The sequence below is a fragment of the Vidua chalybeata genome, chromosome 22 (genome assembly GCF_026979565.1).
Source record: "Vidua chalybeata isolate OUT-0048 chromosome 22, bVidCha1 merged haplotype, whole genome shotgun sequence".
NCBI lineage: Eukaryota > Metazoa > Chordata > Aves > Passeriformes > Viduidae > Vidua > Vidua chalybeata.
This window is the reverse complement of record NC_071551.1, coordinates 2,146,513-2,171,847: the sequence shown is the minus strand read 5'-3', so window position 1 is coordinate 2,171,847 and position 25,335 is coordinate 2,146,513. Positions and strand designations below refer to the sequence as shown.

Below are 25,335 nucleotides of genomic sequence, written 5' to 3'. Positions count from 1 at the left end.
ACGGAGCGGGCCCGGCGGGCGGGACGGCGCTCGGCCTGCGCCAGGCGGGCGCGGCGGGCGGCGGCGGTGGGCGGAGGCGCCATGGAGCCGGCGGAGGTGAAGGACCGCATCCTGGAGAACATCTCCCTCTCCGTCAAGAAGGTGGGAGCGGGAGCACGGCGGGGACTGCGGACACCGACCTGCGGTGCTGAAAAGACTAGGCCTGGGGACACCCCTGGGCTGGAGCTGTAGGGGTTGGGGACAGCCCTGGGACAGCCCTGGACTCCGGCGGGTAGGCCGGTGCTGTGCTCTGGTGTCGGTGGTGTGGACAGCCCTGGGGACCCTCCTTGTGCGTGTGGCGACCTCCCTGTGCTGGGTCTGGGGACAGCCGGGAGGACACTCCCTCTGCGGGGCTGTGGGGCTGGGGATGGCCCTGGGGATCTTGCTCTGTAAGCGCTCTGGGTCTGGGGACATCCATGAGGACCCCCCTCAGCTGGTGCTGGGGACAGCTCTGGGACCCCTTACTGTCCTTGTGGTTGAGGGTGGGGCTGTGGGCCTGGGGACGGCTCCAGGACAGCCGTGGGGGCTGTGTCTGCAGAGGTGTAGGGCTGGGGGACACTCCTGGGCACCCCCCCGACACACACCACTGCCATGGGTGTAGGGTTGAAGGATGGGTCCCTATGGACCTCCTGCCTGAGGCATGGGGCTGGGGGACAATCCTACAGACCCAAGAAACATCCCAGGGATACTGATGAACTCTGGGACAGGAATGTGGGGTCAAGGGCACACAGCATCCCCTTTGCCAGAGGTGGACACTTTTCCGAGTGTCCTTGGAGACCCCCCGTGCTGAGGGTGTGAGGTTGGACGCAGCTCTTCTGGTGGTGGGGGTGGCACGTCTGGAGCCACCCTGCCAAAGGGACACCGCCAGGGTCACCCCCAGGACCCTCTGTTTTAGCTGACTGGGATATACTGGGATTCTCCTGCCTGGGATTCCCCGTTTCAAAGGACAGGATTAGGGAGACCCTTTTTCCTGGGGCTCTATTCAGGAGGGATTTGGAGTCCAGCCTAAAACCATCTTTCTAGAGGTTCTCCCTCCAGCCAGGCATGTCCTGCGAGGGGCACAGGATAGAGGGGCAGGACCTGGGACATTCTTGCCATGGACACAGGGGATGTGTGGTTCATTCCTGTTCCCTGCTCTGTGCCCTCAAAACAGAGCTCTGAACATGTGCCCTCTCACCTTCTCCTTGCCCCTCGTTTCTCCTTGGATAGTTCCTTAAAGCCCATCCTGGTGATGGAAACATCCATGAGCCGGCACAGAGGGGACCGGGATGCTGAAATCTTTGGGAAGGCCAAAGGAGTAAGGACATGCTGGAAGTTTTGGGTTGGCCCACACATGAGCTCCAAGCAACCTTGAAAAAGACCCCCTGCTCCATTTGAGGAGGCAACGGGAGTTTCATTTGTGTTTGTCCCACGTTTTGGGGCAAAGGCTGTCTGGACTTGCTGTTGTTTCTCCAGTTGTTTGGTTTCCTGTGCCTTATGGAATAGGAGTTTTCCTGTGCTCTGCAGTGTGTCCTGACACAGATTCATCCATGAAAACTTCTTTTATGAAGACCAGCATGAGTGAATTCCTGGTGCTATTAAGAAAGGGATGGCTGAACACTGCCTCTGGGATGTAGGATGGATGTGCAAACCTCTCCCAGCTTTTTTCTTCCATGGATGACCCTGACCTCTGGTCTCTTGCCTTTTTGTCCTCTAAAAATTAAGGATAATCTTATATCTATCTGGAAATCTGTGGATGTTCAGCCTGCTCTGAGCTCTGTAGCAATGCTCTGCAACGCTCCTGCCTCAGTTTCCCTGTATATATAAGGAATACAACTTCCCACACAGGATTGGTTGGACATAATTTATTTGCATTCAGAAAATCCTTGGAAGATCACGTTTGGAAATGGTAAAAAATCAACCTGTTTATTTTAACTACTATTTTGGTTGAAGAGGACTCTTCAGCTCCAGCTCTGCCAGCACACCTTGGCCTACCCAATCCCTGCCAACTCCTGTCTTGGTCCAGCAGTGAAAATGTTGGAATTTTCTAATCCTGCCTGCTCATTCTTGTTCAGAGCAAAACTCAGGGAAGTGTAGGAGCCTGCTTTAGGCTGATGGATTAATTTCTACCATCCCAGTGAAACCAAACTCAGGCCATAGTGAAATTCCACCCTGCTTTTTTACCCACAGGATGCAGTTCTCCTTCCTCAGGGAAATTCATTACGGAGCTGCTAATTTTTCCTGGTGCTTTCCTCTCCCGCTTCAACTGAAATCCCTGGTCCTCTTTTTCCCTGTGAGTGGCAAGAGTAAAGTACTAGGATAAGGGAGCAAGTGGCTTTGTGCTGGGAAATCCTGCTCTCTGTCATCCTCGTCTTGAGTAACTCCTTGGCACTGGAATTGTGTCATGGGGCTTGGAGGAGTTTTCCAAGCATCCTGCCTCTGATTTCAGAAGCTTCCTCACAGTGTGGGTTGCTCACTCCTTACTTTCACCAGCAATGCAGGTGTGCAATGGAGGATTTGGATGTGTCTGTGGTGATGGTGGGGGTTTTCTTTTCTCAGCTGCAAAGCCAAAGGGGAGGAAACAATGCCATATTTCCAAACATGGAGCTGCCCAGGAAGGGCACCCTGTGTTCAGCAGCCTCAGATGGGGAAGGAGAGGAGCAGCACAGTCCTGGGAAGGGTCTGACACTCAGGCTGCAACTGTACCTGGCTGTGATTTCAGTTTTTACCAGGTGCTGCTGGATTTTAGGGGTGGGGGATTGGTGCATGTTGGAACCCTGGCTATTGAGAATTTTAGATTTTCTGTGCTGACAGGCACTGATCCCTAAGAGAACACTGCATTTGACTTGAGGTTGTGGAGAAGGCTTCTAAAATTGAATGATAGAACTGGAATTATGAGTGTGTGGATTTTGTACAAATCCACAGCAAAAATATGCTTCAATTCCAAGTAAATCCCTCAAACCTCAGTGAACGTCTTATTTTCCTGGAAAGACTTGAGGGATGGAGCACAGATGGAAAAGTGGCAGATGTGCTTGGAGAGGGTAATTCCAACTTGTGGGGTTCTCTCTGTGGTTCCCAGGTACCCGTGGGGGGGGGGGAGATCAGTGCTGTGGATTTCAGAGGTGTGAGGTTGGAGGTGTGAAGTCAGCCTCCACTGAAAAAAGTGAGGCAAAACACCTAACTTAGACAAAATAGGCTTCTCTAACCAGAGAGATGTCAAGAGGTTTCTGTTCTTGGTGGCTTCAGGAGAGGCTGGGAAAGCTCAGCACTGGGGAGCTGGGTCTCTGCTTCACTTCCAAGAAAATTGGGAGCATGGTTATGATTTCCCATCTACAGCTTGTCCTCCGTGTCCTCCCTGGGAGCTAAAGATTAATTCACAGTGTGATGCTTTCTGCACACATGGACAGTGTTGTGACCATTTATTTTCCCTTTTCCCACTCAGTTCTCCTTCTGCTAAGAGGGCTGTGCTCCAGCTCAAATTACTGTGTAGATTGATGCCTAACCCTTGTTTTTTGTGAAGATTTAGGGCTTTACTGAGGCAGAAGGCTGGGGTTGGGGATGTTATGGCTCAGTGTGCAGGCTCTTGTTCACTCAAGGCTTGTTTCCTTCTAGGAGATGATGCTGTGTGTGGTGGCAGTGGGATAAGAGCAGCTTCCTGGTGCTGCCGAGGTGGACTCTAAACATACCAGAAATGCCAACAACTTCAAATCAGTCTTTGGCCAAGCATCTCCTAGTAGCCAGGAGCTGTCACAGGTTCCCTGGTCCGTGAAGCTGGTGGTTTGTGTTCTCTTGGGTTTCCCTGAATATTCCTGGGCTCAGGAGGGGTTTAGTGCTCTCCTACCTGGGATTAGGTGGTGAAAATGCAAAGTCCTTAGACAGTGTTATTGTTGACAATTCCAGGAGCTGAATGTAAAACCAGAAAAGAGGTCAGAATCACAGATTTTGGGACTCCTCTGTGATTTTCAGACCATTCTTCTGGCTTTGAAGGACATACATTGCCATGAACTCTGGAGCAGCTGATCCTTGGTGCATGTCAATCAGGTGGAGCAGTGGTTTTTGCTGACGTTGCAGGAGTTCTTGCCAAAAGCTCTGGCTCTGCTCTGTTTCTGTATGACTTTGGGAAGGTTTCCACTGCCCTCACAGCAAGTTAATGCAGAGCCTTTGCTGCCTGTCTCTGGGTTGGATTTTTATCCCTGTACCTTTGAAATGCCTTGGCAGTCTCCTGAGCTGCTGAGCTCTGCCTTGTGACACCTCTGCTTCTCCTGCAAGGCGAGGGTGGGTTTGGGCATGGCTTAGAGCCCCTGTGTCATGGAGAGGAGCAGGGAGTGCTGGAGTGGAGCATCCTTACTCATATCACGTAGGGAATGTGCTCATCTCTGCCTGGCTGCATTTATTTAGCCCAGCACAGAGGTAGCAGCTCTGGAGATGTGAAAACAGCAAAGCCATCTCTTGTCTTCTGCTCCCTTTTGAGAAGCACCTCTCTGGCTCAAAGACCACAGGGGTTTTATCTCTGCCAGGGTCTTTCCTCTCGTTCACTCACATCTCCCCAGGCCACATCTGTTGCTGCTGCAGGGACCACATGAAGAGGGTAGTCCTACATGTTCCTTTGCCATGTGTACCAGGTTTCCCAGCTGCCAAAAGCCTGGGGGTGAAGTTGCAGCAATCTCACGGAGCTCCTGAGTTGTCCATGAAGAAAAGACACGGGGGTCACTCAGGTGCTTTCAACAAGTCCACAGCTGTGTTTTGGTGGGCCTCCAAGGGCTTTGTCTCTTTGGTGCTGTGGTTCTGCTCTTATCACAGCTGTGTATAGCTTGGGTTGCTTGAGTATTTCAAGGTTTATCTCTTTAGAAATTCCTCTTGCCTCATCCCAGTGATCAGGAAATTTCCCTCCCTGGCCATCCAGGAGCCGCTCTGGTAGTCACACACCACCACAGGGCTGGTGATGATCCAGAGTTCGTCATCCACAATTTCAAGGGGATTGGGTTCTGCAGGTACCTAAACTGATGTTTGTCCTCCATAACACCCAAAATCAGCTCTGGAGCTGAGGGCGGACAAGCCTGTGATAACATTTTGGGAATTAAAAGATCTCATGTGTTCTCCTCTAACACAAAGCATTTTGCTGGGAGAGCAGCCGGTTTGGGAGGGTAAATTTGGCTGTGGTTTTCCCAAGGAGCTAAAGGAAAGTCTCCAAGCCTCTCTACCTCTGATTGCACAATTTTGGTGGCTGTTAAGTTATTTCAGCTTTCCCCACTTCTGGTGAGCTCGTTCAAGAGGTGTAACTGAGTTAAGCAGGGGCTGGAGGCCATGGGTGATGGGGAGGGACTCAAAGCTGCGATACCTGGCGTGTGAGGGAGCAGCAGCTCCCTGGGAGAGCAGCACTTTGCTTGCTTCTGGTGTGTTTGCCTCTGGACTTGTTTTGTTTGGTTTTTTTTCCCTTAAAATGTATTTTTTCTGTTATGCTGAGCATGTGACCTTCCCACCTGCCTTCGGTTAGCCCAGGGACCCCTGTTCCCCTGCAGCCAGTTCTGTACTCAGCCCCTGCTCTGCTCACTGTGACAGAGGAACAGGATGCTCCCTAAAAATTCCCACTGGAAAAAATCCTATCCTTGTCTGAGCCACATGTGGGTCCAGCCTGCTGCACACTTTGCTGCTTGGAAACAGTGAAGGAAAGCCACAGAAAAGCCTTGGGGGGTGTGAGCTGTGTATGTGTCCCAGGAGGTGACAATTGTGCTGGCATTGAGTTGGGAATGCTTCAAAGCTTAGTGTTTCCAGCAAGGAGCAACTTTGCTGTGGGCTTCAGCTTCACTTGAGTCAGGTTCCTGTCCCTCTACATCTCCAGGTTGCTCCACTGGCACTTGTGGTACCTTCCAGGTGCTGATGCTCTGAATGTGCCTGGTGAGTTTTTCTGGAAAAAAACCCAAGATCAAGGTGAGGTGCAGGAAGTGGGAACCTGGGAACTTGGGCCAGTGCTGGTTTTTAGGAGTTTTGAGTCAGATCATGTGTGTGACCTCCAAAATGTCCTGCTAGAGCTGGAGTTTTAGGGCTTTGTTGTTCAAGTGTATGAGAAAGACTAGTGCTCCTGCCATGGCATTCAGCCTGCTTTTATGGATGGTATGGAAAACTAGGAATTTTCCAGGCACAGGAGTTCGGCCTCCTCTTTATCCATTTGCCATTGAATGTCTGTACTCCCTGAGCAGGTGTGAAAGTGACAGTTCTGAGGTGCTTGTCCTGGCCCTTCCCGTGTGTCTTCCCTTGAGCTGTCATTGCTTTGGACAAGGTCAGTTGCCTTTTCTTGTGCTCCCTGGAGCTCCAGGGTTGCTCCTGAGGGTGCTCAGCTCTTCCAGCTGGAGAAAACCCCTCACCTCAGTCCATGTGCTGTGGGTGGGAATGAGGGTTTTGAAGCACCTCTCACCTCTCCCATCCCAGTTAAGGAGCTGAGGAATGCAAAGGGTGTTTGTTGTTCTTCCACCGTGTTTGTCCTGCCAGGGAAATATCAAGCAGAATAAGTGAAATGGAATTGATGTTGGAAAGCTGCTGGTGAAACATCTGCAGGACAGATTTGCAGAGGGGAGATGTGGACTCAGTTGAGCTGTGGCCAGCCCTGAACAGGTCAGGAGACTATTTCAGTATTCCAGTGCGTTTTTAGAATTACTGAAGGGATTTCAAAACCACCACAAGAATGATTCGATTTGGGAATGGGCTTTTCAGAACACCTCCCTGATTATTTGTTGGCTTCCCTTGCAACACAGGAGTTCTGCAGATCAGCCTGGAAATGTTCACACTCATTGGGAACCACTGCAGTAATAGGTTATAAAATTGTGCAAGGAAGAGCCTCTCTCGTGCGTGCCAGCGTGGGGTGGGGTGTGTCACTGCTAGAAAAATGAACTTGTAATTGATAAACAGCAATTAAATCCTCCTCATCTTCCTCGGTGGGGATGAGGTGTGAGTGTTTCCCAGTGGCAGCCAGGTCTGTTCCTGTTGGACAAATGCCCTTCTACTCCAGGCTCTCCTAGGTGTGTTCAGCCCATGGCTGAGCTGTTGTGGCCTTCTCCCTGAGCAGGTTCTGTCCCAGGAGTGCTGGTGCTCAGACCTGGCTGGGGCTGTGGATGAATGGCTGGGATGCCTTCTGCATGCCAGCAGGGCTTCTTTTGGCCACAGGAATGTCTATAAATAGTCCCGGGTCAGGGCTCCAGGCATTGCTGTGCCCTCCATCTGAGCCAGTCTTCAGCCCTTCCTTCTGGATTTGAGGCACAGAGGAGACAAGGGGAAGAGCATCTCTCCGGAAACCCAGGGATGGTGTTTTTGACCCAATTATTTGCCTCCTTCCTGATCTCCCTGGCTCCAGCCTGGCTCACTGCTGTGACATTGCTCTGTCAGGGAGCTGCTTTTCAGATGCCTCATGAAATTTGGTCACCACCTCCCAGTCAGGTCTGACTGCGGAGGGAGAGGCTGGTTCAATTATCCATGTGTGTTTTATAACAACTTACGGGAGACTCCACATAAACACTCTATTAAGTGCCATTTTTTGGGGCAGTGCCACATCACTGCTCCCATCACCATGCTCAGGGGCAGGTGCTGGGATCATCCCTCATGATGCTCATGGTTGTGATTCCTACAAATTTTCATCTAGGCATTGGATCTTTGAAAAATGGTGCAGCTGGACTTTGTTTCCCAATTGGAAAAGCTGTTTCATCCTAACTTTTCTCTGTATGTCTTCACCCTTCTTCCCAAGCCAGAAACACCTCCCCATCAGCTTTTGCAAGTCTTTCCCCACCCTGGCTGGAGGGATGACTGCACCCAGGAGATCCCGAGGCTTGCTGTGTCTTGTTTCCTCCCTGGGCAGGGTAGCTGGGCAGGGATTCACCTGGCTGATGTCTTTTGGGAATTGTGCTCCAGTGAGCCATGCCTGCCCTTGGCTGAGCACTGGAAGTCTTTGGTGTTTATTTTGGAGGGATGCTGGGAATGGCACCATCCTTGGGTGCAGCGCTGTATGGGGACATGGTGGCACATCTCAGTGGGAGTGAGCCCTTGTGGCTTCCCTGTGACCCACAGCTCCTAAAAGGCCGTGACTCGGAGTGCCAGAATCCCAATCCCAAACTGCTGAGCACGTGTTTCCTGCCCTCTGGGCTGCTGTGACCCCATGACTCTGAGCAAAGCACAGTCACACGGCCCATCCTCTGGTCCCTGATGTGCCGCAGGGATGGGGTTGAGCCTTTTGGGGTGGGTTTGCTCTGGTATGGCTGTGGGGCCAGGTTTTCCAGCAGCCTCCCCAGGAAGGGGATGTAGGGGGAGCTGGTTTGTGCAGAGCAGGAGGCTCAGTGCTCCTTGCAGAGCAGCTAAAAGAGACACCAGCCCTTGGTGTAACATAGAACGAGCCATTCAAAACCTAAACCCCTTCCTGGGGGAAGATTAGGATTTTCCAAGGAAGAGAAATCCATTTTTGAGGTGGAGACAGCCACCATTTGCTAATAGATTGCACCCTTGGATGACAGGAGCAGATCAGTCTATGGAGAGGGATGGGAGCTGTGCACTAGCTGCAGGAAGGAGCATGACGAAGTTCTGAGTTATTTTGGGGGAAAGGAGGAAAGAAAAAAGAGGAAATACATCTATTTCCTCATCTCTTTTGCTGCCCAGGCTTGGAGTGTCTCTGTCACGAGGAATTCCTCTGGTCAGAGGCACAGACAGGCTCCAAGTTCCCTCCAAACAGACCTCCCCAAGCTGTGTCTCCTTTTATTCAGTGGTGGGCTAACAAAATGCCTGATTTATTCTTGTTCCCCACAGCTGTCCCCCACAGCTGCATTTCCCCAATCCAGCACAGAGGCTGCAGAAACACTCAGAACCTCTTCCAAGGGCACCCCAGCTCCCTGCAGAGCCCACAGCCTGGTTGGGACAAGTTGGGAATTTCTGCCTTCAAGTGCTGGCTCATGTCCTGTGAAATCTTTGCTTCTGCCTCAGTTTTCCCAAAAATGGGATATTTTAGTGAGCTCCAGCTCTTGGAGATCATCCCCATGACTCCATCTATCCATCACCCGAGGGATATGGCTCTAAATTATAGGTTTGTTTCTTCCTCTGGTGTCCTTGCTGCAGCTTCAAAGACTGGCTGCAAGTACCTCCTGAATTTTTTATTAAATAGTGGGATTTTAGGGTATTTTCCTCTCTGTGTCAGTCTGGGCTGCCTATGAATAGTGGGAATCTTCTGGAAAAGCTTCCTCCCAAAAATGGATAGGCACAGTTGAGCTGAAATGCTCCAGGTCTCACCTGGGTGTTGTGAAAGCCCCTGAGGGTCTCCAGAACACCCACAGGTGCCTCTGCAATCAGCACCTGGTTGTGTATCTGCTTCCCCAGGGGACTCACCTGCTGGGACAGGGACAGGCAGAGCAGGGCTGTGCCATCGGACAGGGGAGCTCTGGCTGCCATTCTCCAGGCTCAGCAGTTTTCTCTCACGTAAGGGCTGGGACTGTCTCCGTGCAGGAACACATCTGGCTCTGCCATCTTACCTAAGAGCTCCAGAGGGATTCAAGGTCTTCAGGCCAGGAGGGTGTTGGAACTCGATGTGTTCATACTCTTAAGAGTGTTGTTGGGATCAGTTCCCAGGGGCCCTGAGGTGTTCTCTGTCCCCTGGGTAACTGCACATCAAGACTGGATGATTTTTCCAAAAGGAGCTTCTCTAGTAATGATTCTGGAGGAGAATCCTGTTTTGGGGGTCAGGTCAGACTTGACAAGCACAGTAATGTCAAGTTTTTGGGTTTTATGCATCTATCACCTAGTGAGGTTTGGCAAAGACATGTCAGGTCACTAAAATAACATATATATTGTCTCTAATATTGTTGTGGCTCAGCTGAGCTGTTCGTGCGTGTTGCCAGCAAACAGCCATGGCCTGTCCAGCTGAGATTACATCCCAGGAGAGTAATCTCCCTGCCTGGATGCCGAGGGTGTGTGAGACAGGACCTAAATAGATCCCTAATCTCTGGGGGCAGGAGGAGGCCTGTGGGTCAGCTGGGAAGGGATATAGGATTTGGGTCCAAGGGGATTTCTAGCAAAACCGAGGAGAGGCCTCATCCATGTCAGAGCCAGAAACAGAGCAGAGCTGGGTTTATTTCTGCTCTGAACCACTTTGTGGTGGCTGCAGAGGAACCACCAGATCCTGCTGCAGCATTGGCTGGGCAGGAAGAGGCTGCTCACCGTGGGGAAACTTGGTTGTGCAGCCACCACAGCACTGCTGGGCTGTGAGATGTGGGGACCCTGGGCAAGGTTCTCCCTGTAGTTACTGCCTTTAGGATCCTCTCAAAACCATCAGCTACACCCCATAAGTAAAACCTGCAACAGGGTTTAGGAAGCTTAGAGATCACAAAAAACTGTTCAGTGCTGGATATGAGCATTTTGGCACCTCCACCTGCTCCTCATGGGCTGGAGAAGGCCATTCCAGCCATCTCATCCCTTCTTTCTGCAGCTGCAGAGCTACTTTGCTGCCTGTGAAGATGAGACACCGGCCATCAGAAACCATGACAAGGTCCTGCAGCGGCTCTGTGAACACTTGGACCACGCTCTGCTGTACGGGTGAGCCTGGAGCCCACCCCTGGGGTGCTGCTTTTCCCCATGGAAAAGGCCTGGTGTGGAGCCTCAGCATGGGGAAAACATCTAGGCAGGGACTGGGGTGGAGATAATGAAGCTTTTGCTTAATTTTCCTTTGGGACTTTTTTTCCTCCAGACTGCAAGATCTTTCCTCGGGGTACTGGGTGCTGGTGGTTCACTTCACGCGCCGGGAAGCCATCAAACAGATTGAAGTGCTGCAGCACGTGGCCACCAACCTGGGACGCAGTGAGTATTCACAGTGTCCCCAGCTCTCACTTTGGGGACACTTGGGGAGGCCCACGTTGTGCTGAGGAGTTGGGGCTGCTGGTGGGTCGAGGGAGCCATTGGAATCCAGGTCACAGGCAAAGGAATTGCAGAATTGTTAAAGTTGGAAAGGACCTCTAAGATCATCGAGTCCTACCATTAGCCCAGCACTGCCATGTCCACCACCAAACCGCATCCCCAAGTGCTACATCCACACATAGTTTGAACATTTCCAGGGATGGTGATTCCACCACTTCCCTGAGAAGCCTGTGCCAAGGAGGTGGGAGTCCTGCCATGACCGTGTGAGGTCTCTGGAAATAATGTCACTGTGCTTCAGGGTCGGGTACTGAGGTGTAGCCTGGCTTCTGCTGCCCTGAAACCCAAGAGGCTGTGCCCTCAGGAAGGGTTCCAGACAGATGGGAGTCCTGTGGGGCCATGACCTCAGGAAGAGTTCCTTGCAGAAGGTAGCACTTGGGAAGGATGGGAGTCCTGTGGGGCCATGCCCTTGGGAAGGGTTCCTGGCAGATGGGAGCCCTTTAAGGCCATACCCTTGGAAAAGGATTCCTAGCAGATGGGAGTCCTGTGGAGCCATGCCCTTGGGAAGGGTTCCTGGCAGATGGGAGCTCTGTGGGGCCATGCTCTTGGGAAGGATTCCTGGCAGATGGGAGCATCCCCTCTCACCCCACATCTTGCTGTAGCAGTCATATGTGTGATTCTGCATTTTCCCTGCTCTGAGTTGTCCATAGCAGATGTTTGGGACATCGAGGCCACTTTTGATGCAGGACCGTGTCCAGATCCTCTGTGCCTGCTTATCCAAACAGCTGCCTTGTCCTGGGCCTGTACTGGTGAGAGCAGAGCTGAGCACAGGCTCTACTGTCACCTCTCTTTGCACCAGAATTTGTGTCAAATCTCACTTGGGCTGATTCACAGCGATTCTCCCTCTGCTTCTCCCATCTTCCGTCATTGCTGACAGGGCTCCCATCTTGCTGGAGAGACACAGTTGTGTGGCTACTTCTTCACCAATTTTACTCCAAATCATTAATCTCTCAATGGCATTTCCCCCCGCAGATTTCCCTCATAATTGCTCCCCTCAAATGATAAGAACAAATTATCTGAGGGGTTTTAACTAATTTGTGACTATTTCCAGGCTTGTGTCACTTCTCAGGTGTTTCCAGATAAATCTCTCTGCTGCTCTGCTTCCAGGCCGGGCCTGGCTATACCTTGCCCTCAACGAAAATTCCTTGGAGAGCTACTTGAGGCTGTTCCAGGAGAACCTCAGCCTGCTGCACAAGTACTATGTCAAGTGAGTATCCCAGTTCCTTCTTTGGGCAACGTTTGACATCCCTCCTTGTCAGAAGCCAGCCTGAATTTGCCAGTGGGGGACAAGCAGTTGATCAGGATTTGATTTTTTTCCTTGTGGGATTTATGTGGTTAATTTAAAGGTCCTAGATGTGAACACACTGTCCTCTTACCTCTATGAGGCCCTGCAAGCATTTCTCCTAGTTCCTGCTTTTACTCTGTAGTCCCCTTTATATTTTTCCATGATTTCCAAGGAGCCACTGAGCTCCTGTCCAGGCACCCAGCTTTGCTGGACACTTGGAAATGTGGCTCTACAGTTTGGGGACAGCACATAGTGACTGCCCACAGAGGCAAGGAGTGGGCTGCCAGCTCCAGGGCTATCTATGGCAGCTCGGAGACGCCCCCAAAGAAACAGAAGGGCCCTTGTAGCTGCTCCTCCTCTTTCCCTCATCTGTAAAGCTCTTTTGTTCCTTCCTGCGGCAGGAACGCCCTGGTCTGCAGTCACGACCATCTGACCTTGTTCTTAACACTGGTGTCTGGACTGGAGTTCATCCGCTTTGACTTGGACCTGGTGAGTCTTTGATCTGTTTTCCTGGCTGTGGGAGAGTGGGAATGTGGAGCAGGGGAAGTCCAGGGTGGTTCAGATCCCTCCACTTGGTCCAGGGTGGACCTTCAGCTGAAAACATGACGCTGATGATTTTGGGAAAGACTTTTAGGTCTTTGGGGATCCAACAATGGGATTTATTCCTATTGGTCAGTTCTTCACTGTTTGGAGGAGAAGCAAGGCAGCTGCAGGGCAGATTGATGGGGATAAAGGAGCTGAGCTCTGCAAGTGTGGTACAAAATCCTGGTGTCCCTCCAGAAAACACAAATCCACTGGATAACCCTTGGTAAAACCGCTGGGTTTCCTCTGAGATGGACACTGAGAAGGGACCTTCAAGGAGCAGCCCCACCGTTTTGGTGGGGTGGCATTTCCCCCCAGCTGTGCCAGTAACAGTGACTGGAGCCTGACTCTGAGCACGTTCCCTGCCCTGCAGGATGCTCCGTACCTGGATCTGGCCCCGTACATGCCGGATTACTACAAGCCTCAGCACCTGCTGGACTTCGAGGAGCGCCTGCCCAGCTCCGTGCACGGCTCCGACAGCCTCTCCCTCAACTCCTTCAACTCTGTCACCTCCACCAACCTGGAATGGGACGACAGTGCCATTGCTCCATCCAGTGAGGGTCAGTGAGTTTTGGGGACAGTGTGGACAGGGCTGTGTTCTTCCCACATCCCCTTCAGATAAGGCAGCAGATTTTAGACTGGAAGAGACCAAAGCAGGAGACCCAGCAGCCAGGCTGGGAGTCTCTCCTGTCTTACATCCTTGGGAGACAGGACAAGGGGGAATGGGTTTAAACTAAGAGTTTTAAACAAAAAGATGGGAAATTTAGATTAGGTATTAGGAGGAAATTCTTCCCTGTGAGGGTGATGAGGCCCTGGCACAGGGTACCCAGAGAAGCTGTGGCTGCCCCTGGATCCCTAGAGGTGTCCAAGGCCAGGTTGGATGGGGCTTGGAGCCTCCTGGGATAGTGGAAGGTGTCCCTGCCCATGGCAGAGGGTGAAATTAGGTCAACTTTAAGGTCCCTTCCAACCCAAACCATTCTGTACTGATTCTATGCCTCGGACTGGGAGAGAAGGACATCCCCTGCTGGCACCCCAGGCCACATTCCCATCCTGGGGGTTTTAGCAAGAACTGGAGGACTCTCCCCACAGAGTAAAGGCCAATCCTGTATCTGAAAGTGGCTTCCAGGCCAGCAGGGACACAGGGCTGCAGGGGAGGTTTTTAACTGTTTGTCTTGCAGTCCAGAGACCCACATGTGCAGGGGAGTAGCTTCCTGAGTCTTCTCTGTGTCTTCAGTCTGGGAGAAAGACAGCCAGTGGTCTCATACATGTTGGTTTTTCCTCTTGACACATCTTGAGCATCCTGATAAATTGTCTTACCCACCCCTTTAACCCTTCAGAGAAGCTGGATGTTGTTCCTGATGACCTGGGCAGACATGTACCTTGTGTCTGTGCCATGAATCTGCTGCAGCCAGAGCAGGGAGCTCCTGTCCTGCACCCACCACGTTCACATAAAGCAGCAGCTCTGCTGATGCTGTTCCTAATCCAAAATGCATTGGCCCTGTGCTGGTTTTTATGTCAGTTTGAGCAAAAGGGATTGTGGAATAGAATTGGAATGGAATGAACTGTTAAATGGGTGCAGGGAATTTGGGACTGAGCCCACACACAGATGGGTTTCCTCGAGACAAGGGTCACCAGTTGCCTTTTATGAGCAAGACAGAACCTGCAGGTATTAAAGATGCTGAGAATGAACAGCCTGGGATAGGCATTGGTGGTGTTTTAACAGAGGATTTGGAAGCACAGCACTGGCTTGGTCTCACCACATCTGCACTCAGGAAAGGGTTTGATTTTAGGGACTTGCTCATGCCAAGTCTCCAGCATCCCAGGGAAGCTGGAGACAGCATAAGGAACCTAGAAATAAAAACCACAGAGGAAGGTTCTCTGTCCCCAGAGGTTTGGCATAAGCAGCTGTTGTGCTGCACCTCTGGGTTTGCATTCCTGCTCCTCCCTCAGCAGAGCATGTCTTGTGCCAGACATCTCCTGCCTGTCCCTGTCACTGGGTGTCCCCGGCCTTCTGATGGATGGCTGCTTAAAACTCGAGAGAAGAGAGCTTTGGAGTAGAGATCCAGGAGATTTTGGAGATGGATTTTGGGTTTGGCATCATCTCAGCCTATTCCATGTGTCCAGGCAGTGGCTGTGTTCTGTGGCTCAGTCTCCCCGTGCACAGAGGGATTTGGTGCTGATGTAGGAATGCTGCCCAGGAGGGCAGGAATTGCTGCTGCTCCTCTGGTGTAGAGGAATTTAACCTTTCCCTGTAACCATTACCCTGCTCATCATTTCAACAGGAGCATGTCTCTACCCTGAGAGTGTAGGTGGAACTGGGGATTGTAGGATCAGAGGACAAGTTTTCCCCTTTAATCAGATCCCTGGCTTTGCAAACATTCATGAATCAAACATCACAGTATCTGTGGGAGGTAAGTGTGAAGTGGGGAAACTGAGGCACAGAGAGATTAAATTCCTTCCCAGAGAGGATCGAGTCCTAGGTGGCACTGTTTATCTGGTTTAGCTTCCCAGCAGCTTGAATAATGGGGCTTTCACCCTTCCCTGGTCCCTTTGTAGCTCCCATTACACTGGTTGTTCCAGAAGGAACAACCATTAGTGCAGCTGGTTTCCATTCATATCCACATTCCCTATTTTCTCTTGTGTTTCAGATACCAGTGGGTGATTGTTTTGTTTCTCCCCATTCCCATCTCCCTCCCCAAATCCCCTTCACACTTGCCCCTCTCCCCACTTCCCTCCCCACTACCTGTATTTCTAATCTTGAGTTTTATCCCTCATTTTTGTAGATTATGATTTTGGAGATGTCTTTCCAGCAATGCAGACCATGCCCAGCAGAGACTGGGAAGGTGGGACACGCTCATCTCTTACAGCATTTTTGTTTTCTCTCTGCATTGCTGCCCCCTGAGCTTGCTGCATGTTCCCATGTTTGTTTCTTTAACAACCAACTGCCCTGTCCTGATGGAATTCCATACAGGCCCAAAATGTGGGATGTGCCAGCTGCCCTCATGCCATGGATTTCCTCTTTGGGGTAAAGCACACAGGGTGCTGACTGAAAAATTGATCCACCATCATTGGTTTCCTGAAAGCCCTGGAAAACAGCTGAACTAATTCTGCTGCCTTTAATTTTGAGCATTTTGCAGGGATTAGTTTGGGAGGTTTTGTTTTCCCTGGATCATCCTGTCCTGTGTCAAAACTTCTCCCATGAAGCCACAAAATCCAGCACATGGCCATGCTCAGTTTGGGTCACTACATTTGTTACTTTTATTATATTTTACCACTTTTAAAACTCACTTACCAGCTACCTCTGGCCTTTATGGCCAAGAACACTTGCCCAGTTAAAGGAATTTGTTCTTCCTCTGTATGCAGCCCCTGTGCATATCCTCTGCTGGAGCAGCATCCTCTCTGCTTCACCCCCAGAGGAAACACACCCACATTCCATCCTTTGCAGCTCAAAGCTGGATGGAGCCTGATGGGATCACCCAAATATTTGGGGACTATTTGGGCAAATCTGCCTGAATTCCATGTGGATTGCTCTCGGGCTCTAACACGCTCCCTCTTACCTTCTTTCTTACCCACGCACAGGGATGTCACAGAGGTGGTTTAACCTGTTCCTGGAGGGTACAAACCAGATTTCCAAACCCAGGGTGCAGCCAACAGCTCCAGTGGGGGTGTTGGGTGGAGGCTGAAGCCCAGGGATGCTGGGGGAAGGCAGATCCCTCTGAATTTGAGGATTTAAAACCCGATGAACTTCCCTGGTGGAGCTCCACACTCTCCCTGCTCCAGGGCAGCTCTTTCAGTGAGAACAAAATGTAGTTTTGAAATCATGCAGCACAAACTGCCTGGATTAGAGTTTTACAAGAGGTTTCATTTTCCTCCTCAAATCCTACACTCCAAATAAGTCTGCCAGGGCTGTGGTTCTCTTCCCAAGGGGTCTTTTTAGCTGACTGTGGAAAGGAATCAGAATCATGGAATGGTTTGGGTTGGAAGGGACTTTAAAGATCATCTTGTTCCAATCCCTTGTCATGGGCAGGGACACCTTCCACTAGACCAGGAATGGTGCTGGAGAAGAGAAGGGCATGGATAACTTTCCTCTAACCATGATTTTGGATGAATAATAGATAATAATAGTCCAAGCATGACTCCTGCAGCCCTTCTCCACTGCTCTTTTTCCCTCTGAAGACTAACACGGGCCCAGCTGTTTGTGCTCTGCCCTGTCTGTGTCTCCTGCTGAATGCTGTATCCCCTCTCCAGCACGCTCCAGCCCCCACGTGTGTTGCATGTGAGCAGAGGAGAGCAGCCAGCTCTGTCAGGATTGCTGGTTCATGGGCTGGCTCTGTGTCTGCCCTTGCAGCTGAGCGGGCACCTTCCCTTGGCCACTGCAGGGAAGAAGCAGCAGCCTCGTGGCTCGCTGTCACCTTGCTCAGGAGCAATGACCCCAGGACCCCTCAGACTCCTCCCACAGACACCACTTCTGCTCTCCATCCGGCTGCTGGCTCCTGGGTGACCGAGCTGTTGTGTCCAGGCATTCTCTGAACTGCAGAGGGGGTGCAGGGTCTCACACTGGCCTCCCTGTCCATCCTCACCAAGAGCTGCTGGCACTGCCAGTGGCATGGTGCCCACACAGTGCCCCGAGCCCCCGGTGCGTGGCTTGGCTTGATCTGGCTGTGTCCAGGAGCCCGAGCCGGCGCTGATCCGCTCTTCCACCCTGTCCTGCAGACGGGGACCTGACGGACACGCTCAGCTGCCCGCGCTCCGCCGCCTCGGAGGCCAACAGCAGCAGGGCCGCGGCGAGGAGCCCCACGCAGCGCCACAACCCCTTCAACGAGGACAGGGCCGAGGCGCCGTCCTCCACCGACACCACGCCGGTGCACGCGGCTTCCCGGGACAAGGCAGAGGCCACCCCCGAGGGAACGGACCAGTCCGAGAGCTGCACGGAGCTGGAGGTCATCAGGTAGGGACACAGCTGCTGGCCTCGGACGAGGTGGCACCTCTTGTTGAGGATGTGCCACCTCTTCTATCCCAGTGAGGACAGTCTCTGTGCTGCAGCCTTTATTCAGCCCCTTGGGGCTGGGCTGGGTCCCTTGGGCAGATTCCACATCACCCCCTTTCCCTGCCAGTGTGCATCAGAGGGCTCAGAGTAATCCATGAGCATTTATTTGGAGCTCTTTCCAGCTGGTGGCAGCTTTGCAGCAGCTCTGGGGCTTGGATCTTGTCTCCCATCCTGTCCTTCCTCCTGCTTGTCGGTGAGCTGTGGCCAAACCTGTCATGGGAGATGCCTCTGCAGAGCTCCTGGCCGGGGTTTGGGTGTTGGACTCCTGCAGGGGAGATTCCCCAAGGGATCCCTCAGAGCCCTCAATCCAGACAAAGAACTCAAGGCTCTGTCTGCTCACACCCAGCGATGGGGACTCCCCAAACCCGCCCAGTAGGGCTGTGCTGGAGCAGAGCAGCTGGGTTTTACACATCATCCCACATGGGAGACACAGGGAAGGGGAGCACTGGGCTCGCTTCCCAAACAGGGGTGACCTGGTAGCAGTTTGGGTGCTATAGGTGCAGAGCACTTCTGCAGCACATCCTGGTGTGCTCCAACCTGCATCTCCCTCTCCTGGCAGGTGGGGACATGGTATTGCCACCTCCAGAAACCTCCTCCCTTCCCAGCTTCTTCATCTCAACCAGGGATTTCTCCCACGTCACTTCAGTGCCACAACCATTTGTGATCCCTTTACAGCTGAAAGGAAGCCCAAGGTGCTGTGTCAGCAGTGACACCTCTGTTTGGGATAGGCAGGAGAAAGTGCCCATACCTTGTCTTATGAAGACTGGCACAGAGATGGGGACTATACGTGGCTGCACACTGAGTGGTGTTCCTGATTTGAAGAATTTCTCTGCAATGGGGAAAATTGTGAAGGAATGCTGTTGGACTCCTGTGCATATTGCAGAGTCTAAACAGGCACAGTGGGTGACATTCTTCTCTCCTACAGGTTAGCCAAGAAGAAGAAGACTGGCAAGAAGAAGAAAGTGAAGCCTGAGGAGGCCGTGAACAACCCGGCACCTGCAGCGCCCGAGGCCAGCGGGGACAGCGGCGTCAACGGGCTCAGCGACAGGGAGGAGCCACCGAGGGACGGGGAGGGGGACAGGGAGGAGCCGCCGAGGGATGCGGGCCCCGCTGCCCCGGGCAGGCCAGAGGAGGGCGGGGAGCGCGCTGCCCTCGGCCCGCTGGCCCTGCGCATCCCCGAGATGAAGGACACGTCCATGGAGAGTGTGGGGCAGCCCCTGAGCAAGGTCATGGACAGGCTCAACGGGCAGCTGGACCCCGGGGGCTGGAACACCGCCCTGGAGCCCCCCGGGCAGCCCTTTCGGACCGGCACGCCAGGGGAGACCCCGGATGGATCGTCCTCTGGCGACTTTAGCGAGGGGATTTCAGCCCCCATGGACTTCTACCGATTTACCGTTGAGAGTCCAAACACTGCTGCACCAGGTGGTGGCCACCATGACCCTCCAGGGCCTGGCCAACCGCCACATGTTTCTGGTAGCCCTGAGGCTCCTGAAGAAGAAGAAAGCAGAGAGGGAGAAGCAGTTGGGGCAGTAGAGGAGTCTGAAAGGGCGAGTGATGAACCTCAACCTAGCCAGACAGAAACCACCAACCCACAGGCTCTCTGTGAGCCCAAGAAGGAGCAGCCCAGCCCTTCCCTGAGCAGCGCTGAGGACTCTGGGGTGGAAGAAGGGCAGGGCAGCCCCTCGGAGCTGACCCATCCCTCTGAGTTCAGGTGAGGATGGGTTTGCTCAGCAGGGAGCATCTTCGAAACAATCTTGAGCTCAAGTTGACACCTTTCTGTTTGTCCTCGGTTTGGGGGGCAAAGCCCATCCTTCTCCAGGATGAAGAGGAGGCACAAAGGGTCAGGAAAAGAAGGTCTTGGGGAGCTAACAAGTGCCCAAATCATGGACATGTTCAAGAAGGAAGGGGATTGCCCTTCCTGGACTCACCCAGCCTCACATCCATGTCCATCCTCTGCTGTCTCTCTCTGCAGGGTGGATAACAACCATCTCCTCCTGCTGATGATCCATGTCTTTCGGGAGAATGAGGAGCAGTTGTTCAGGGTAAGGGATCTCCATCAGTCAAAGGATCAGCTCTGTGCCTGCATCAGCCCAGGGCTGAGAGCTCTTTTCTTTCCATGCAGATGATCCGAATGAGCACGGGGCACATGGAAGGGAACCTGCAGCTGATCTACATCCTGCTGACAGATTGCTATGTGTACCTGATCCGGAAAGGTATCTCATCCCTCAGTGGCAGGGAGGGAGGCTCCATCCATGGCCTGTCCATGGATTAGGACATCATTGCTTTCACTGCCAGTTCCCTTGAGTCCCTTGGTCACAGCAGGGAGCTCAGATTGACTTGTCCCCCAGGAGCCCTGGGACACGTGTCCCGTGGCTCCGTGCTGCCTGGGCCATGGCTCGGTTTGCAGGTGCATCGCTGCTGCCGCTGCTGCAGAGGGGGTGCTGTGCCCCCCTTCATGTGGGTCTCTGTGTCTGTGCCAGGGGCAGCGGAGAAGCCGTACATGGTGGAGGAGGCCGTGTCCTACAATGAGCTGGATTACATCTCGGTGAGTCCAGCCAGGGGGGCAGCTCTCACCTGTCCACGGGTGAGGGTGTGTTTGTGTCCATGGAGAGTGTTCTGGGCAGTGAACCTTTGGAACTGGAAGAGCTGGCAGTGATGCCCCTTCCAGTGCCACCTCTGTGGGTGCCCACCTTGCTCATGTCTTTGCATGGGCAGCAGAGTGACCACTGACCCTCTCCCTGGGGCCAGAAGTCTGGTCAGCCCTGCTCTGTTGCCCCTCATCCTGTGCCTGGCCTCCCTAACCATTGTTGTGTGGCACAGGTTGGGCTGGATCAGCAGACAGTGACCCTGGTGTGCACCAACCGGAGGAAGCAGTTCCTGCTCGACACTGCCGACGTGGCTCTCACCGAGTGAGTGGGGAACTGGAGTGTGGAACTCTGGAATTCTTGGACTTGGGGACAGTGGGAGACTCCAGAGACAGCCTTTCATGACAGTCCTGCTACCTGTGAGGGAGTTGGGGGCTCCCCAAGTTTGATGCCACTGGCTGAACCCAGCTGATAGCTGGAAATGCCTCAGGCATGGACACAACCAAAGTATCTTCCCTGGATAAACAGTTATTCCACCCATCAGTCTGAGCTTTGGCACTCTGGGCAATGCACGTGGTCTACGTGTCACTTGTGTCACTTTAGCATGAGTAGGGATGAGCTTCAAGACATGTCCCCAGGTCTCTGTGCTGGCAGCTCAGGGAGGTGACCATCAGGTCATACTGGGATTTGTGCTGGGATGAGCGACCACCTCCCAGTGTCACCTCTCTCTTTTCTGGAGTTCAGCCTTTGCAGCCTCCCATCACCTTTGGTCTGTAGGTTGATTTTGCGACTCTGTGGTCTGGAAGACCAGAGGCCCACGGTTAAGGGGAGCCCCTTGGGCACCAGAGTGTATGGGGGAGATAAGGGGCTGTTTGCCCCAGCCTTGTCAGAGATCTCTGCCTCCCTCTCAGGTTCTTCCTGGTCTCCTTGAAGTCAGCCATGATTAAAGGGTGCCGGGAACCCCCTTATCCCAGTATCCTCACGGATGCCACCATGGAGAAACTGGCACTTGCCAAGTTTGTGGCACAGGAGTCCAAGTGTGAGGTGAGTTTGGATATCACCGCCATCACTGCAGGTGACAAAGGCTCACAGGAGACTCCCTTGACTACTCCTGGTTCTTACAGGCCTGCAACGTGGTTGTGCGTTTCTACGGCCTCGTTCACTGGGAGGACCCCATGGATGAGGCACTGGGACCTGCCAGCAGCAGCTGCTCCTCTGCAGAGCATGCTGTCACCAAGGATGGCATCCTGCACTACAAGGCAGGCACCTCCTACCTGGGCAAGGAGCAGTGGAAGCCCTGCTTTGTGGTGCTCAGGTGGGCACTGAGGCTGTGGGGCAGGGCTGGGGTCAGACAGGGCTCCTGGGAGAAGGTGCTGGGAGCAGTTTGCTGCCTGAGAGCTGCCTGGGAGGTGGAGAAGACGCATCTTCCTACCTAAAGGGGCCAAGCTGCTGGTTTGGTGGCTAAAGCCACAGTTTGTGGGTGCCCAGCAGCAGGAATGTGACCCCACAGGGCTGCGTGGGTGGAGGGCAGGGCAGGGGTGGCCGTGGGATCAGAAGCAGGGGATACCAGAGCTGGGCTGACTCCAGTTACCCCCTCTCTCATCTTCCCAAATGGCAGCAACGGGATCTTGTACCAGTACCCAGATCGCACGGACGTCACCCCTCTGCTCTCCATCAACATGGGGTGAGTGGCTGGTAGGACACAGCACCCAGACTCCACGGGGATCTGGGGAGCAGGAGCTACTTGGGATGTCCAGGAGAGGTTCCAGGCTGGATCATGACCTGGTCCATGTGCAGGAATCCCAGCTGCTCCTGCCTGGGGGCAGGTGCCCATTTGTTTTGGCTCCAGGGCATGCCACTGGAAATGGACTCATTTCCTTCCTTGGATAGGGCCTTGGTCTCTGAAGGGTGATACATCCCTCCAGGAGCCCTGCTGGGAGAGACAATGTGCTCAACTCCAGCTCTCCTGCAATGTCAAGAGCCTGGAGATGGTCCTTGGAGCAATCCCAGGGGATGTCACGGATGGGAAATGAGTGTTTGTTGGGAACAGGGGTGAGGTGCTGCCCAGGGAGGGCAGTCAGAGGCTGTTTTCAGGCTCGTGCTGGCCCATCCATCCCGCTCATCTCCATCCTCCCCCTCTCTCCCAGCGGCGAGCAGTGCGGGGGATGCCGGCGCTCCAACACCACCGACCGGCCCCACTCCTTCCAGGTGATCCTGACGGACCGGCCCTCCCTGGAGCTGAGCGCCGAGAACGAGGAGGACATGGCAGACTGGATGCAGTACTTCTGCCAAGCTGTCTCCAAAGGGGTGAGCTGGGGACAGGCCCCGAGCGTGGGTGCTTCGGCCCCCTCCTTTGCCCAGAGCCCCTTTGGCGCTGCTGAAGGGAGCAGGAATGTCTGGCAGGATGGAGCAGGCAGCTTTATCCTGAGCCAGGAGGGTTTCCCCACAGGCCACCCCACAGAGATGTGGCTCCATCACACCAGGTTTTACCCCCCTTCCCCACCCCACGCAGGTGATCCCCCAGGGTGTTGCCCCGACGCCGTGCGTTCCCTGCTGCCTGGTGCTGACGGACGAGAAGGCTTTCACATGCCACGAGGACTGCCAGACCAGCTTCTTCCGCTCGCTGGGCACCGCGGAGCTGACCGACGTCACCGCCGTCTCCACAGAGGCTGGCAAGGAGTACTGCATCCTGGTGAGGGCAGGGCTTTGGACCCGCTGGCCCGGGGCTGGGCGAGCACCCAGTGCTGACACCTGGCCTCTCTCGATTTAGGAGTTTGCTCAGGACAGCAAGGAGTTCCTGCCCCCCTGGGTCCTGTATTTTAGTTGCACTACAGAACTGGAGAGGTTCCTGTCAGCACTGAATGTCGTGTGGAGGAACATCTACCAGGTGAGCATGTGGGCCTGCCTCACACCCTCATCGAGTGAGGGAGGGCAGAGGGATGAATTTGTCCCTGGAGGGTGAACCCAGATTTCCCACAAAGGGCAGGAGAGCCAGGGAGCTCCTCTGGGTCCATATAATCACAGGATGTGGGATTTAGAGCCTGGCAAGACAAGCCATGAGCACCCAGTGCTGGCAAGGGGAGTGGGAGGAATGTGGGTCAGCCCCGCTGTCACTATATCCGTGACACAGGCTGCTTGCCCATGTGGATTTGAGGTGGTTTTATAGCGAGAGGGAGAAGTGACTGTTGTCTGTTCTCCTCCTGACACCCCACACCCATGTTTCAGGTCGATCTCCAGCACAAGGCCATTCTGGATGCTGCTGTGAGGAAGAAATGTGAGGATGCCCAGAGCCTCATCGACAGCGCCTGGCAGCGCAGCGACAGCCTCTGCCGGGGACGGGCCGAGCGGGACCCCTGGTGTTAACCCTGCCCAGGGGTGGACAGCTCACGGGAGCCCAATTTTGGGGATCAGGGCCTGTATTGGGCTAACTGGCACCCCAAACCCTTTTGACATCGCTTGGTCCCCACCAGGGCCGTGCCTGCAGGACCCCGCGCTCTCCACTGAGCCAGGGACATCCAGAATGGTTTGGGGAGCAGCCAGACACTTCACCACCTGCACCTTCCTCCTTGTCCAGCTGCCACGGGGCAAATAATTTGCCTTTCACAGAATAATGTCCCAGTAGTAGTGAGGGAGAGGGTGGGAGCAGGGTGAGCTGGGACAAGCATCCCCGTTCTGGTGGGGAGCAGGACTGAGGACTTGTTCATTTTCGAACAGGGTCGGGGCGAGGCGGGAACGCTCAATCGCTACCGTGCATGTTTTGTTGCTCATACAATCACCGCTGTGTTGGGAGGAGGAGTCGGCACCGCCCCGCCTCCTCCTGGAGGGCTCGCCCGGAGCGTCCGGACACCACTGGGCCACTCTCAGCCTGTCCAGGAGATTTGAGGCTAAGGAAGAAGGAACAGGGCCAAATATTTGGCTTAAACGTGGTTTTAGGAGATATCAGTGGCCGGTTTGTGGTTTGAATGCTGACCCTGTGCACTGGGGGGAAGAGGTGGAGTCCCACGTTCTTCAGGTGTCCTGAGGGACATTGTCACATGGCTACCACCAAACACGTCCCCATCTCCTCAGCTCACTGCATCCGAGGCCAGCGAGGACCCATCGCCACTTGCGCTCCACAACGAGCACTTTGGGGCACAGCCCCAGCTTTTAAATAATATTAATAACAATAATAATAACCTGGAGACCTTCTCATGTAATATAAGTTCATGGGGCCTTTTTGTGGGAGGAGATTTACGTGACTGAATGTATATGTACATACATCTGCTTCCTTTCCCCCCCTCCCCAAATAAATAGACCTTGGTAACTCAGCCTTGGCCCTATGCCAGATTCTGCCACTGGGGCTGCTGCTCCTCCTGCCATCATTTTGGAGCCTGTGGGATGGCTCTGGGCAGGGAGAAGGGGATTTGGATGAAAAGAGGGGAGTATGTGCACCTCCAGCTCCTCCCTAAACCCCAAGTGTTAACCCTGTGATGGGACATGTTTGTGGCTTCAACTGGGAATTACCCATCAGGACAGAGAGTCTTCGTGCTTTGTCCTTGCTTATCCCTGGATCCAAGAGATATTCCCAGTCCCCTAGATTTGGGAGATCTAGTCCAGTCTAGAAAAGAAAGAAACAGCCATGGGGCCAACTGCCAGCATCACCCTCTGTCCCCATAAAACCCTCCATGACTTCTGACATCAAAACGAAAGTGTTGGGGGATATTGGGATTGGGACAGCCACTGGCAGGGAGGAGCCTGGGGTATGGGGGGGTTCACACCTCCTGCCCCTCAGTAACCACCGCAGTGTCTCGGCCATGGAGGTCCCAGGGGGTGCCTGCGCAGCCCCAAAAATAGGAATCCACGGCGGGGGGCGGGACACCGACATTCCCCACCCCCCGCAGCATTTT

General features: G+C 53.7%; 1 protein-coding gene across 4 annotated transcripts; it reads left to right on the top strand.

Moving 5' to 3' along the window:
• On the top strand, positions 1-24,756 carry PLEKHM2 (pleckstrin homology and RUN domain containing M2). Of its 4 annotated transcripts, none has more exons than XM_053962856.1 (21): positions 1-141; positions 10,469-10,575; positions 10,727-10,836; positions 12,058-12,157; positions 12,637-12,724; positions 13,191-13,377; positions 15,100-15,228; positions 15,601-15,660; positions 17,531-17,765; positions 18,790-19,575; positions 19,837-19,906; positions 19,987-20,077; positions 20,345-20,409; positions 20,685-20,773; positions 21,361-21,493; positions 21,574-21,764; positions 22,068-22,133; positions 22,597-22,756; positions 22,962-23,141; positions 23,220-23,336; positions 23,675-24,756. In XM_053962856.1, the coding sequence occupies exons 1-21, from the start codon at positions 82-84 to the stop codon at positions 23,810-23,812; spliced, it is 3,162 nt and encodes a 1,053-aa protein (XP_053818831.1). In that variant the 5' UTR covers positions 1-81; the 3' UTR covers positions 23,813-24,756. The 4 variants fall into 4 exon arrangements, with proteins under 4 accessions (XP_053818831.1, XP_053818833.1, XP_053818834.1 ...); XM_053962857.1 differs by lacking the exon at positions 1-141 and adding an exon at positions 1,909-1,927; XM_053962858.1 differs by lacking the exon at positions 15,100-15,228 and having other exon boundaries at positions 2-141.
• The last annotated feature ends 579 nt before the right edge of the window (positions 24,757-25,335 follow it).

What these genes read in the sequence shown, in the direction of transcription:
- PLEKHM2 (XM_053962856.1), top strand. Translation starts at nt 82, where the DNA reads ATGGAGCCGGCGGAGGTGAAGGACCGCATCCTGGAGAACATCTCCCTC. An exon ending in ACGGAGCTGGAGGTCATCAG is followed by an intron (nt 17,766 to 18,789) that starts GTAGGGACACAG and finishes TCTCTCCTACAG; the next exon opens with GTTAGCCAAGAAGAAGAAGA. An exon ending in ACCCATCCCTCTGAGTTCAG is followed by an intron (nt 19,576 to 19,836) that starts GTGAGGATGGGT and finishes CTCTCTCTGCAG; the next exon opens with GGTGGATAACAACCATCTCC.